General features: G+C 41.0%; 1 protein-coding gene across 2 annotated transcripts in view; it reads right to left on the bottom strand.

The window, feature by feature from the left end:
• Positions 1-566: 566 nt before the first annotated feature.
• Positions 567-16033, bottom strand: part of TXLNB (taxilin beta) — a 37151-nt gene continuing 21684 nt past the window's right edge. For both annotated transcript variants that reach the window (XM_082634015.1, XM_082634016.1), the window contains 4 exons: positions 12363-12437; positions 5485-5577; positions 3264-3359; positions 567-2017 (listed from right to left, as the gene is read on the bottom strand). In XM_082634015.1, coding sequence (XP_082490141.1) covers positions 971-2017; positions 3264-3359; positions 5485-5577; positions 12363-12437 — 1311 coding nt within the window. In that variant the 3' untranslated portion in view covers positions 567-970. The remainder of the gene's footprint in view (positions 2018-3263; positions 3360-5484; positions 5578-12362; positions 12438-16033) is intronic.

Below are 16033 nucleotides of genomic sequence, written 5' to 3'. Positions count from 1 at the left end.
TCCCACTTCCAACCCTTTCCTTGCAGGAAGCCGTGAGTGGGCTGATTCACCACATGAGGGTGTTGCAAGGCAAGGGGCCGAGTTGTGTAGGAGAAGCAGCTGCAAGTGGTGAGCAGTCTACTGCTGTGATTGTTCCCCCATTTTTTAGGGCCTCTTTTGGCTATCTTTGTGTCTATGTGCTCTGTATAGCCTTGCAATCTAACCCAATGCTGTTCTGTCATTTAATCCATTGGTTGAATTTATTGACCTACCATTGGGTTACTTATTTTTACCCAACATTATGTAGCCTAATATTTGTGTTCTGAACCTATTTCCAATTCACAGAGCATTAGTCTACTGTAGTCCCAGGTGGAAGTAAGAGATAATTTTTTTGATAAGCGTCTAAATATTCTGCATGAGAGAAAGCCAAAAACAGATGATAGAAATGTATGTGTAATATATATTTGCATATATGTGTATAAAATATACACGTATATATAAGTGCATAAGCACATATATGTATATATTCATACATATACATATACACACACACACAATGTATATAATGTTTAAATGGAACCTGGTCATCCATTACTTACTATGGCACTTATTAAACTCTATGGAAATAAATAAAGCATCACATTTTCAGTATTTATATATTGTGATGGAAGTCTTTAAACACCAAATCTTACTGTTGATTAAGAAATTGAATTAAGTACCATCTTAATGGCAAATTAATATAAATTTGCTACTCGTATGTTTTCTTGCCATTTGAGAAAATTATCCTATCGGTGTTAAATAGAAAAGCTCCAAATCAGTTATAAATTGAGAATAGCAAAGGCTGAAGGTACTCCGCATAACATATTAAAATGTCTTGATTCTAAATAAGTCTCTTCCATTAGACGTCCCCAGCCCTTAATGCCTCTTTCAGGAGACAATCTGTTAGGACGATGGAAAGTCGGGAAGAACAGCCTCAGAAGGCAGAGGAGGCTTAGTCGACTCCTTCCAGATTGGTGTCGGCCACTTCGGGCAGCGGGGGCCCAGCTGAGGCCCCTCCTGGCAGCCCCTCTGCTGCTGCTGCTGCTGCTGCTGAGGGCTGCCTCCTGGGCTCACATCTAGACTCCCCAGCTGGCACGTGCTCTCCCGCTGCGGGCAGCGGGGCACGACCGCCAGCCTCCATCACCCATAGAAAGGCCTCTGCCGCAGGCTCCGGGGCCTGGCCGGAAGCTGCTGCTTCTGGCTTCCGGGGCTGCGCGTTGGCCTCCATCTCCCGTAGAAACGCTTCTGCCAGAGGCTCCGCGGCCTGGCTGGAAAATGCTGCCTCTGGCTTCCGGGGCTGCGCACTGGCCTTCATCTCCCGTAGAAACGCTTCTGCCAGAGGCTCCGCGGCCTGGCTGGAAAATGCTGCCTCTGGCTTCCGGGGCTGCGCGTTGGCCTCCATCTCCCGTAGAAACGCTTCTGCCGGAGGCTCCGCGGCGTGGCTGGAAAATGCTGCCTCTGGCTTCCAGGGCTGCGGATCAGCCTGTGGTCCAGCAGGGGGACCATTGCCTTGGGCCTGTGCTCCTGACCCTGATCTGAGGGGAGGTTCTGCCTCGTTGCCTCCCTCCGCCTCAGCCTGAGGACTTGGGGGTTGCAGGGGACTCCCTGAATGGCATGCTGGGCTCAGAGGGGCTTGTTCCAGCCCCGTGAGGGCCGTGCCGCCGCCCCCTTGAGGACTGCTGACTTCTGTTTGGATTTCTTTGGACGCCTCGAGGGTTGACTCTGGACGATGAATGACCATGAAGGCCGCGGCCAGATTTTGCACAGCATGGTGAACAACGTTGGCTTCCTCCGCATCAGCCTCTTCACCCACGGAGGTACTTGACTCTGGCTCGTCGTCGTCAGAGGTGAGCTGACCTTGGTCATCCTTTTCAGGCATTTTTGTTTCTCTAATTTTTTTATAGAGTTCGTTTCTCTCCTCTTGTAAAGCTCGGCAGAGGTTCTCCAGCCTTCCAATTTTCATCACGAAGCACTCATATTCTTTAGCTCTCAATGCTTTCTGTGATTTAAACAGACACACACACACATAAAACGACTTGAAAAGCCAAATTGCCAGGATGCTCTATGGAGAGAAGCAAAACCATTTGTTCAGGAATTTGTCTGTTAGGCTCTGACCACAGGGTGGTGGCTGGACAGATACTTGGTCAGGGACATCACTTCTAGTTTTGTACTGTGTTGGAGACTGGTAGAATTTTAAGCCACGTATTCTTTTCTTTAGAAAAGAGAGTTAGCAAAGCTTCTCTCTGCTTCAGTCTAGGGCTTTAAAAATCTTATAATAGATGAATTTTCTGCTTCTAAGACTTAGAAGGCGTAAGTAGAAGTTTATGGAAAAATGATTGAGATGGACTGGGTCTTGGCCATCAGCAATGCCGTATCTGTTCTGTAGATAAACTGCTCTATGCTAATCCAGCAACTGTTTGATTTATGTTTATGAATAATAAGCACATCTCTTTGGAATTGGTTGCAATTTGGGATGAATTGTTAGAACAGTAATTATATCCAGAGAAACTCACCACACACTCATTCATGATGCTGCTTGAACTGTTCAGTTCTCCTTTTCTCTAGAAATGTTGGTGTGTTTGTGCATGAAATCATCTTACTCCTTAAGCCCCACCTTTGTGCTACTCTGTACCTTTTAAGACTTTTCTTTTTCCACTTCTTTACGTGGAGAGGGCTTCACCTGAAAGCCCTGCCTCTCAGGTTAAGGACCATGTATCTTTGCCTTTATGGTCTCAGAATCTCCAGAGCCTGATGTAATATCAGTATTTAAATTCCTGTTGGAGGAATTAAACAATATATCTCCGTATCTGTCTATAAAATAGCACATACCCTGGGTGCTTGGGCTAGTGTCTTCTCTCAGTTATGTTCAGATCAACTAATTAATTTATTCTGCGCCTGTAATGTGTCAGGCACCAGGGAAATTCAAGGACAGGTAAAACACTCATCCTGCCTTTAAGGAATTCACAGTCCAGCAGGTGTGGTGCTGCTTTGGGGACAGCTTTGGAATCAACAAGTAGGCATGTGACTTAGGGTCACAACACTCTTTATGAGTCTGGACCTGAGACTAAATTACTAAATTGACGTTTGCTCTAATTATTTTTATTACAATATCATATACCACATCCCAGAAAAATTCAGCTCTTTTTCAAAAGTAATTATTTTGTGGTATTAGACCATAATTATTTTCTGAGTATAAATATATTGACCAGACAAGAGAAGGTGAACAAGGGGAAAAACTTCCTCACCTCTTCAATCATGTCCAACAGAGCTTTGTTACAGTTCTCAAACCGAGCTTTCCACGTGGCTGTGTCCTTTTCCAGCTTCTTCATTTTCTTAGTGGTCTACAAAAATGAGTGTTTTAATGTTCATTCTGAAGAGTTAATATATCAAAGAAACTATCAGTTCCGTATGTGACTTCAAGAAAAGTCCTTTCGTTACTAGCTGCTGAAGCAAGCAAAAATTCAGTGTCAAGAAATGATGACTGAGTGGAGACTCATGATTTATTTTTGAATCATCTCGGTCAGTGGTGAACAAGCTTACTTGCACCAGAGCCAATTAAGGAGACGGGAAAACTACTTAAGGCCTTTCTGTTTTGTCATTGCTTTTTCTTTTGTTTAAAATAAAAATAGCCTTATTGAGTTCCAAGAATAAGCTTGAAATTTAGATTATTTACTGTACTGAATGGAAGACTTTTGGTGAGAAAGTCAGCCTGGCTTTTCAGATGTTAAAATGTTGATAATATCTGGGCACATCTGAGAAGTAGCCACACAAAGGCAACTTTCTGCTTTCTCAGCCTTCACATTTGTAGAGTGCAGTAGGATTCACAGAATGTGATTACATGCGTTATTGCTTTCATCCTTGAGACAGTCCCCCAAGGAGGGTTCTGTTTTCACCTCCATTTTATAAACGGGGAAACTAAGGTTCAGAGAGGTGGAGTAGTATTCAGGTGAGTTAGCAGAAGAGTAGGGCTGGAGTTATTTCATTTAATGCAACATGTGCAGAGTGCATGCTAGTTGCCAGGCCGGGGCTGGGTGTAGGGCATCCAGAAGTTAACAAAATGCAGCCTGGCTTTTTCAGACCTGAAACTACTCACATTCCTGGTTATAGGATCTCCTCTCTGCTTGCCTGAAGTGAAGGACAAGGCGTGTGTTCAGGTGCAGTTACCCTGGATGAACCACACCTGGGCACTGGCTGCTTCATGCTAACCTGCCTGAGGCGGGTCTGCTTGGAGGCTAGAGGCTGGGCCCAGGCAGTTGTCCCCTGGGCCCTATAGAGAAGCTACGTGAGCCTTGAGTGCTTTTTTATTTTGATCATTTCTTAACTGAGTTAAACTTTTAAAAGTCATCAGCCCCTTTAGGAATTTGATGAAATCCATGGGACCACACCTAAAGAAATGCAATATGCACATCAAATTTTTTTGCTAATTCTGCTAAGAGTCTATAAATGAACTCCAGATAGAAAACTCCTCCTTTAATATTTATTCCAATCTTAAAACTATGTAATTTTGCAATAAATAACAGCATTTTTCCTACTCTAATATTTATTCCAAATTAAAACTCTATAATTAAAAAAATTTTTTTTAAATGGATGGATCCATCGTGGAGTGAGAAAGCTGTAACTTTTAACAAATGTTGGCCCATTAAGTTTGCTCATGAATTGTGAAATTTATCATATTAGTTTATGAAAATTTTTTCAAAGAGTGCTTTCTACACTTAAAAAGGGTTAATGCCAGTGCCTGTTCAGAAACACAATTCTGATGCTGATTTTATTTTGGGAAGACACTGAATTAAACAAAATGTAAACAGTATGTCCAACAATAATATTAGCACCTCATATTTGTAAAAGACTTTAAAAAAGTTTAAGACCCTTAAAAATACATTAACTTATTTGAACTTCACAATCTTGTGAAGTAGGCAAGGGAAATCGTTTCTTAATTTATAGATAAGGGGGAAGTTAAGTGAATTGTTCACCGCTACTTGATGAGTAAAAACACACCCAGACTTCATCTACTCATTCAAGGCCCTGTCCATTATATCTTATTACATATATTCTCTTCTGAGAAGGATCCTATGAAATGGTATTTTCTACTCTAACATTCTGCTTTTGCATATTTGTATGAAAATTAATTTTTTTAATCTTTAAAAGATTAGTTTTTAACTTCAGTATAAACAACATACTATTAAATTTCTAGCTCTTTTCTTTTTACACCTCTCCATGGCCTAGAAAAAGAAAATATTCTTCCTCAGAGTGAAAATGTATCCTAGTGTTTTCAGACTCTTCCTAAGACCAATTCACCAGATACTTACCAATAAAAAAATACAGTCCAAATCTCATTTGCATGTATAAATGTTTCATTACTTCATGAAATGCACTGAAATATCTTAGCAGGAGAACAATGAACCCAAAGGAGTGTTGCCTGTCGAACTAGAAGATGTCAGTATTTCGTGGGGGATAAGCAATACTCACTTTCTCCATTTCCTGTTTGAAGGTGGCAAACACTTCATTGCTTTTTGTCAGTGTGCTCTGAAACTCTTCAAACCTTCCAGAGTAGACAGTAAGCTGTAAACAGGGGAAAGAGTAGATCTGTTTTAGGACTGCTTTCAGAATGCTCCCAGAACAAAACAACATGTCATTGTTTATTATTTGAGAAGAAAAATGATTTAAGGTAATTTTTAATACAATGTTAGTGATATGTTCAATTCTTTTTACTACGAGATCAGCCCAGGTCAGTGAGTGTGATTGAAGTACTTCTTTAAAGAAAAATGAAATAATAAAATATGTCATCACCATTTCATTATATCTTTTACCAACAAACATTTTTTGAGCACTGAACATAAGCACGGACTCTGTGTACAAAAGCATTTAACCTGTAGTTCCTGTTTTTGAGGGACCTGCACTCCTGACAGGAAGATAATCCCAAAGACAACTTGATTATAGGACAGTGAATACAAAGTACCAAGTCAGTTAAGTACTGATCAGAGAAGGAGGTGAGTGTGGCAGGTGATCATTTGAGCCACGTTTTTGTGGAGAAGGTGAGCCTTGAACTTGGTCTTGAAGGAAGCACAAATGAAGACAAGTATGGGCCAGACATGGACTAGGGTTGCTGCCATTATGCAGGTTGTGCTATTATAAGCAATTGTCATTTCCCTTTTTGACATTGTGGTTTTGTGTATTTATGAATACAGTGTTCTAGCCAACAGCAGTTAATTGTCCCTTTTCAACAATCAGTTTATTATACCAATTTTTTTATACATGGAAATAATGGGCCTTGAGGAAGAAATGCCTTTTTCTAATTTGCACCAATAAAACATCATACGGGTTAGCTTGGGAGTATGGAGAAGAGGCTTTGTACCTCCACATCCTTAATTCTGAGGCTTGTATTTGGGGTAGGAATAGGGCAGGATAGGGAAGGAGAGTGTATAAATACTTGATTGTTACTGACAGTGATACAATAATAAAATCTTGCTTTTGAAAATAATTTTAGGATAGCACGTTTTGAGTGAGTGGAGATTTAATATGGATGATTCTTGTTTACTAACATGGAAAGTTTCCATTTTCAAATGAGACTTTGGTACTCTTGACTGTCTGGAACAGCCTCAAGTCCTCAGTTGGGCGCCATCTGGCTGGTGGTACTTGTGAGACTGTCCTTTCAAAGGCAGAGAAGAGTGACTGACCGAAAGCCAGTAGGTTGGAGAGTTCCCAGTCTTGGGGATGGGAGTTAGAGGGAGTGTGTGGGAATCAAACAACCCCTAGAACCAAGAAAATTTGCTTATCTCGAATGGCTCATTCTCACATGATTCAGAATAGCAGAGGTTTTACTGCAGTACACAAGAACAACAAAATAACGTAAAACTTTTCATAGGACACAGATTTTCCCAAGTCAGACAACAGCTGACCATCATTTTGAAATCAATCATTAACTCTGTGGATATGTGATAAAACTTGAGGTAACTCTAGTGGCCTAAAATTTTTCTCGTGATTCTTTGGCATACAGATTTAAAAAGATAGGGTAAAGTGGCAGAAGGGAATTCGTGGCCAGGAAGGTACCCTAGGGTTTTATACACATAGTGCATAAGACAATACAGCTCAGGGAGTTAGGGACACTGATCCTCCATGAAGCGCAAAATCTGTGTATAATTTATAGTCAGCCCTCTGTACTCCCGGGTGCTCATATCTGCGGTTCCCCATCTGCAGATTCAACCAACCTTGGATACTGCAGTACTATGGTATTTACGATTGAAAAAAATCGACGTGTAATTAGATTCAGCACAGTTCAAACTCATGTTGTTCGAGTGTCAACTGTACTTGATCATTACGTGCAATGCACTCTTGACATAGTCTATTTAATTGTTTCATTTTTTCCCGAAGTACTGGCTGAGATCCACTGAATTGATTTCAGGGTGCATGAATAGGTCAGGTCCCTCAATTTGAGGGTAAACTCCTGTGGGACTGGCTGCCTGTACTGCCCGTGGTCTCGTGGTATAAGGTGGGGAGAGCTACCCCCAAGCTGATCCTCTTCACCTATCACAAAATCCATTCATTTGTATTTTTTGGCCAAGCCTCCTGTTCACTTCTTTTCCTTACTTTCTCCTCTTTCTTTTTCCAGCTTTTCAGTAATTCCAGCAGAAGTACAGGGGGTTCACAGATATGGTCTCCTGAGCTGGTCCTCCCAGACCCTCTCCTGCAGCCCTCTAGTTGTAGGCTGCAGACAGGAAGGGAAGGAGTGGGCACGTGTGCGGTCCATTTCACCTGCGCAACCTTGACAGGCTCAACGGGGGCAACCACACCCACCCTGGCCAGCTCCCTCCCCATTCTTTGGGCAAAATGTTCTTTTTCTCTTGTTTTTCTTTTTTTTTTTTTTATTAGTTTCTGCTTTATAACAAAGTGAACCAGTCATACATATACATCTGTTCCCTTCCCTCTTGCGTCTCCCTCCCTCCCACCCTCAAAATGTTCTTTTGGTGTATAAATTGGGTAGATTTTGTTTCCCTTCCCCACGTTTTCTTGTGGTGTGGAGAAGACAGATATACCAGAGTTCTAAGGAGTAGTGTCTCACTTCATTACCACTTCTGGCTTTTTTCTAGTGACCATCAACTTTTTCTCTCTTTTCATCTTTTAAATTGGATAAAATACACATAAGATTTGCCATCTTAACCATTTTAAGTATATAGTTCAATATTGTTAAGTATATTCACATTGTTGTGCACCCCAATTTCCAGAACTTTTCATCATGCAAACTGAAACTCTACACCTGTTAAACGATAGCTCTCCATTTCTTCCTTTTAGTGACTGTTTTAATAGTCTGCTTTTCTTCCTATTTGACCTCTTTGTCATAGGTGGCAAAACCTGTATGAACTATACTTTTCTCAAGTAACCACCTCTGACACTCTTTATTGATACGAGCTAAGATGCACACTTCCTGTTTACTTTATGGATATGTGTTTGGTCACATTTTCCCTCTCACTATTATGCTGACTTGATGCATGTTTGATATGTCATACTCCCTCTTTCACTTTGGTATTTCAGGGAAGCATGGAAGGAACATCCAGAGGTCTTCCTCAGTATTTTTACCAGAGGCAGAAATAGAAACAAACTATTCTAGGGTTAGTAACAACAGTTGCCCTGACATTTCACTTTTAAATGGGCGGAGTGGCACACACATTCTTTTACCTGAGCACAAATTGTAATTACAAACATTCATAGCATATATGAAACAGAAGTGTGTCCAGGAATTGTCTTAGCCAACTTGGGAGATTTGGTTTGGGAACTAGTCCAATTATAATAGTAATTGCAGAGGAATCTCCTTTCATCTTATATAGATAAGGTGAGGCCTTCTGAGATTAAAGACTATGATTACCCACCTTTAACAGTTGACTCACTGATCTTTCCCCTGGGGTAGTATTTTGTGTCTGTGCTGCTATGTTGTGTTGGTATTGCTGACTTCCCACATCTACTGCCATCTTCATCCTTATCGATCCAATGAACACTCTATTTGTAGCCACAATTGCATCCCATTGATCATCTCTGACATTTACTCTATTGCCTTGGTTTGTATAATTGAAAGCTAGACATCTCTTCCCTAAGTGAGAATCATGCCCCAGATTGGCAAGCTGTTGTATTATGACTGAAAAGTGACTTCTGCCTAGGAAAACACAATCTATCCTTGATATTTCCTTTGCTCAGACCATAGAAATGGAGACTAAGGCCTCTCCTTCCTACCATCCACCTCCTTTAATTGTCAAACCAAAGGAAGTGTTTGAGTGCTTTGCAAGATCATCTGTGATAGACTTTGTTTTTCAAGGTTTAAACATTTAAAAAACATAATGCTGATATTTTTCACGAGGAGCTCATTTAAACATTATTACACATAGGGATTTGGGGCCTCTTATTCTTCGTGATGATTAAGTAATTATTGCAGTTCTGAAAATGCCTTGAAGACAAAAGAGATAGACAAGGGAGGGTCCTTACAGAGAGAGCCACGTGCCATGGAAAGCAAGGTGATGGAGGAGGCAGGGTTATCTAGTTTAGCTGAGTTCTTCAGCTCTGGATATTCTCTACATTCATAAACTAGAGCTGAACATGTTTTGAGATCATCTTTTCCAGTGGTTCTTAAACTTTTTTTCAAATAAAGACTTCTTTTGTCTCATATATCACTATGTGGATCCTTACCTATGAAATAATACTAATATTAGCTCATACACTAATCAGTTGTTAGCATTTTAATTAATATTTATCACTAGATTGTGAGTTTAATTAGGCAGGGATTTTTGATTCTCTTATTAAGTACTATATTTCTAACATCTAGAACTATGCCTAGCACTTAGATGCTCAATAAATATTAGTTGAATTAATTATGCTTACTATGGGGGCAGGCACTGAGCTAAGTGTTTTTTTTTAATTGTTGAATGTGTCTACTCTTTTTTTTAATTAGTTAATTTATTTATTTTTATTTTTGGCTGTGTTGGGTCTGTTGCTATGCGTGGGCCTTCTCTAGTTGTGGCGAGTGGGGGCTACTCTTTGTTGCGATGCACGGGCTTCTCATTGCAGTGGCTTCTCTTGTTGCGGAGTACGGGCTCTAGGCGTGGGCTTCAGTAGTTACAGCACACGGGCTCAGTAGTTGTGGCTCACGGGCTCTAGAGTGCAGGCTCAGTAGTTGTGGTGCACAGGCTTAGTTGCTCCGTGGCATGTGGGATCTTCCCAGAGCAGGGCTCGAACCCGTGTCCCCTGCATTGGCAGGCGGATTCTTAACCACTGTACCACCAGGGAAGCCCTGAGCTAAGTGTTTTGAGTGTATAACTTGAAAACAAACTGCATATACTACATGTTCATTAACTCATTTTCCTTCTATAAACTTAAACATATGAATAACTGCCATCCATGCTGCTAAGCAAAAGCTGATATAATGTCAGAAACAACCACATTTTAGATAGTAGCTTCTGCCTTATGTGCTGTTAGGTTTTGGAAATACTGAAAAGTAATGGGCCTCCCAGAGGTCAGAGGACTCCAGCTTGGGATCATTGATCCATTACAACATTCTTATTTTACACACCAGGAAATTTAGGTCCAGGGAGGTTTAGGTGAGCTGCACAGAATCAGACAGCTTCACAGTAGAAGGGCCAGGACTCTGACCCTGGTCCCTGGGTTCGACCCAGTATCAGGGATGAACGAGGAACACTGGCAAGTCTAGAACCCTGGGTCATACTTTTTCAAACTTGAGTGGGTATAGGTGGGAAATTGGATCACACTTTTATGTTATTTCACAGGTCATTAAAGACCTAGATTCTGATACCAGCCAAATGAGTCACTCTCTAGCCCAGAGTCTAATGGTATTAATCTATTCTTCATTTAGCATAGAGGAGTAGAGATTGCTTATAACAGATGGAACAATGAATAGCTTCAAGTACTGCCTGTTGTACCCCTCAAGGCTCTGTGCTGTGAATGGGACAGAGATAGAGCCAGAAGCCCTGACTTGCTTCTCTGGACTCTCCCCCCAGCAGCACCCCCATCACTGGACAGTGAGGTCACACCTCCTTTCCCCCCTGCCTGCCTCTGGTTAGAAAACTGCCACTGCCTGCCACCCACCCCACACCATGATATGATGTGTTCCGTGACTGCCTAAAGGATGACCTTGAGTTTGTAACTTTAGAGTTTAGTCCTTCGATTCTATTAATAGTGAAAAAATATTACGGTTGGTATTTCTATGTCATTAATATTTTAAAACTGTTTTGGTATATTAGTGGGGGAAACAATTCATCATTGTGTTTTGTACACACATTGGAAAGGTGCGCTTTAGGAAGGTTAGATATCAAAATGTTATTTATGTTTTTGTCTGTGTAGTGGTATAATTTGTGATTTTAAGTTTCTTGTTGTTCCTACTTTCCTTTTTGAAAAATGAACACGTATTCATTGAACTTGTTCATTCATACGGTGAAGAATTTTTTTTCACAATAAACAAATATTCAGCCGTCAGCACATAAACATTTACAAGTGAATTATTCAAATCTTAAATTAATGCTGCCCAGTTTGGAAGACTTCTGATTTTCTCGCTTTCTGTGAATTTGCTCTGTGAGATTTTACAGTCCCTTTAGCACTTGGGCATTTCTCCCAGCAGGGGAGCTAGAGCCCCTTTGTGGCCCGGCCTGTGGCAGGATGGCTCTCCTGGAACCTGATAGGGAACGTTTGCCAGCAGGGGCAGAGCCCCAAAGGGCACCAGCAAGATGAACAGGTCTGGCTTTCCTCCAGAGCCAGCTGTTGCATGAGGCTTTATTTTTGAGCCTGAAATACGAATTCCCATAGTCTAATCAAAACATACACATAACATCACGAAGCCAAATCAGAATGGTTTCTGACATCTGCCATCTCTAATCATGTGGCACTGACCAGGCCAACCTCTGATAGCACAGAAACGTGGGTGCTGACTCTATTTTTCTAATTTCCTTTTATTATAAATCATGTCAAACAAGTAAGGAAATTTTCAGTCTTGACAATTATAGATGGTGCATCTGGACCGTTTACATTTTACCCTTACCTTGACAGGTTAATGGGGGAGGAGAGAGAGGACATATCAACAGGTAGGCGAGGACCTGGCCACCAGCTTATTCTGGCTGACCCTCATTTGTATTGATATGTCAGCAGACCTTTTGACTAGAAGTTGTTGGTGCAGAGCATTTACTTTTCTTAGATATAATATTGTACTTTTATTTTTACTTAAAAATAATAAATAAGAAATTATTCTTCATTTCCAACTCCTGTCCCTACTTCCCCTCCCACATGGAAGGCCTCTTGCAGACTACCTTTGGTTCACAGCAAGGAGGGCACACCCATGCATTGTCCCCCTACTTCACCTGAGCCTGCAGGACTGTCTCTTGTTCCTTCAGCACTTTGGCCTGAAGTTTCCACTCTGCTGCCTGGTTCAGCAACTGTGAGAAGAGAATGCATGGAAAGACTGTCAACTTATCTTTTAGATTACCATTTGTTGTAACTTGTGTGTAAACTTAATTACTTGCTAAGTAATCCTCTTAAGCAATTTTGGGGGAACTTTGTAAAGAATCTAAGAAAGCTAAGAAGACAACTAGTTTAAAAAGTTTGATTCTCAACTAAAAATTAGTGATTCCAATGGAAAAAAAAAAAAAGAGGAAAAAAGTCTCCAACTCAAGCATGAATCACATGAAATTCAACCTCCCACCAAATTCTGGACCCGTCTGTAGCAATTCTGGCCAACTGTCATTCAGCCTCTGCTTGAACATTTCCATAATATTCCCACCTGGGGCATTGTTGTGAGCAACTGATCCTTTATATTAAACCCAACTGTTCCTTTATATTAGACCACTGTTCTCCACCATAGTATGCATCAGAATCTCCTCAGGAGCATGTTAAACTGCAGATCCTTCTCAGAGAAAATAAGTTAGGAAGTATAGGATGCGATTAGAATCTGTACTTAGAGCAAATACCCAAGATGGTTTGGATATTGGTGGTCTATGGATTATACTTTGAGAAACACCAGGTTAGAAATTTGACCTGTTACTCCAAATCCTATATAAGGTTTACAAAAGAAGTCTAACCCCTCTTCTATAAGGCAGCCCTTCAAATACAACCAAGGCCCTCATGTCAAACACGATCAGAACTGGAACTCATGGGTTAAACTGAAAAAGTCGTTTTAGGCGTAAAAATGACACATACTTATGTAAGACATGTTATTTTAACTTAAGATGTATGTTCATTTATTTATCAATTTTGATGTAGGGCTGTGATCTTTGTTTTGGGTATGTATCTTCTGATTGGAATTTGGAGGGTTTTTGCTTGTTTTTATGAAAATCATATCTATAATATGGCATATAAGATTGATAATTTTTTTAAAACAATACTGCTAGAACCTAAAGACCTAAGATATTTGTAAAGCAGCTTGATTGGATAATTCTCTAGAGTTTTACAACTTTCTTCCAGTCTTTTATAGTTGCTCACATCTAAGTTGACAATTGTGGTTTTGCTATTGGCCTACATCTAGGCTTTCAAATCATTAAGCATAGTTTTTTTTAGAAACAACTCTTTCTTTTAACACATATTTCATCAGTTTATGTATCATTCTGTGGATTTACATAATACAAAACCAAGGATAACTGGGAAGAAAAGGTTTGGGAGCAAAGACCCGATTCTTAGTAAGCTCTATCTTACTGAACATGGGCAACCACGTGTAGATATTCCAGAGTGGCTAACTAGCCCCAGGATTCAGCATGCTGTGGGCACCTGTCAGCGTGCTTCCAGAGAACGGTGAACATCATGGATAACCTCGTTAGTCAGTCAGGTGGCTGTCAGTTAAGAAGTTTCTATTTTATTTCAACATAGGCTGATATAATTTTTTTTGTTTATTCATGTTGTAAAAAAATGTTCATTTTTGCTATCAGAACCTAAAATAATAAAATCATTATTTGTAAAAACTTGGAGGCATCTTTTTTCTTATCCAAGTTAGTCTTGACCTCTCCATTTGTAAAAGGGGGTTGTATATGTCCCTCCATGCCTCCCAGTGAGCAGTGAGGATCAATTGTTATAGAAGTGCAATTGACTCACTGTAAGAGGGGTCTGAGGCAGCTGCGGAGTGGAAGACCTGCAGCGCCCCCTCTGGCCATCTGAGCTGTGTGGCTGCCATGTACACGGCCGGCCCCTGCTTGACACACGGGGGCCCTGTTGTGATGGGTGGTTCCCGATGAAGAAGGAAGAAGGAGGCTGCCTGTTCTTCTTGAAATGAAGAACGGCCCCTCCCCTCCCCCGCAGCTCTGACTTGATATTTCATCACTTTCAAAAAGAAGTGTCAGAGCTGGAACCCAGGAATGTAGCCGCTAGCTTTGAAGAACTGAGGGGGACTACCTTTCTTTGACTTGTACCTGCTGTTTTGCTAAATCAGGGAAGGAAAAGAGGGCAGCATGCTAGTTTCTTGCTAAGGTTGAGTCACTCCGTGGCTGCCCCCCAGTCTCTCTCACATGAATCTTTACCTGGTTGTTCCTCTGTCATGCCTCATAAATACCAAAGGTACTGATATTCTGTAGGAAGCATATTTTACCTGAGAGTAATTACATCAACAGTGGAGTATCCGTTTTCTTGGATTCTGAATAATAAATAAATGCTTTATTTCTTACTTTGAAAGCTAGGTTGTAGATGGATTTAATAAATTAATCTTTTTATTAAGAGCACATGGACATCTGATTTGAAATTGTGCAACGTCCACCAGGTTATGTTCTCCAGAATTCATCCTTTTGTTGCCAAGTTTGAAAACCGAAATTTAAAAAAAAACTGCTATTTTAACAAATTGAAATGATTATTGTCTGATTTTAGGTAAATGCAGAGCTTGTGATCAATTGTTAAATGGCTACATTTGAACAACTGGTCCATTGACTGTGTCAAATCTCTCTCTCCCCAGCAACAGACACGTGCTTTAACTCATGCCTCTGAAACACACCTCTGAGTGTGATGTACTATCACAGAGCTTGGGCTCTGGGGACAGATACACTGAAGACGTGACCAACACATCTTGGTCACTTAGCAGTGTGTGACCTTAAACAAGTCACATATCCTTTTTGAGCCTCAATTCTCTCATCTGTTTTGGAGTGTTTGGGGTTAATGAGATGTCAGTAAAAGACACCACTCAGTTTCTTAAACCAAAAACTCAGGAGTCATCCTTGACTCCTTCCTTTCCTCACTGTCACCATCTTCCTGTTCAAAGCCTTGCCTGTTGGTTTTACATTAAAAACATAACTTTTATCCACATCCAGCTCTCCTGCTCCACTGCCACCTCCCCAGTCCAAGCCGTCATCAGATCTTGCCCAGATTGCTGCCTAGCTCTCTTCTTGCTTTCTTGTCCCTCTTTAGTTCACTCTCCACCTACGAGCCAAATTCAGCTTTTGCAGATGCAAAGCAGATCATGTCACTTCCTTTGCTAAAACTACCCAGTACTTTCCTATTATATTTAGAATAAAATCCAAACTACATTTCAAGCTTACAAAGCTATACCATTTGGCCCCTGTTTACATCTACAATTTTCTTTTGAAATTTTCTCCCATGGGTCAACCTGCTCTTGCCACCCTGACCTTTTCCACTTTCTGGAGGATGCCACGCTGGTTCCAGCGTTAGGATCTTTGTCTCTTCTGCAGACACTGCTGCTGGAGACCTCCCCTCTGACTCCCTCTTACCAGGCAGGGCGCAGCTCAAGCGTCCTCCTCTCGGTAGGCCTTCCCGATCACCCAGTCTAAAGTAGGTCCTCTCTTTCTGCCCCATTTGAGGTTCCTCCTTATTTCCCTAGTAGCACTTACTATTATCTGCAATTATCCTTCCTTATTTGTTTTCTTGTTTATTGCGTCTCTTCCCAGTTTGATTCATGCTGGAGTGTGGCCTTCTTCTTGTTCACTGCTACACCCCAGCACCTAGAAGGGTGCATAGCTCATGAAAGGTGTTTGAAAAAGGTTTGGTGAATGGATGCACGACTGTTTTCGGTAAAAAACAGCGTAGGTACAGTGTTTCCTACTGG

Source organism: Mesoplodon mirus, assembly GCF_964341445.2.
Source record: "Mesoplodon mirus genome assembly, chromosome: 10".
Taxonomy (NCBI): Eukaryota; Metazoa; Chordata; class Mammalia; order Artiodactyla; family Ziphiidae; genus Mesoplodon; species Mesoplodon mirus.
This window is presented reverse-complemented; position numbering and strand designations above follow the sequence as displayed.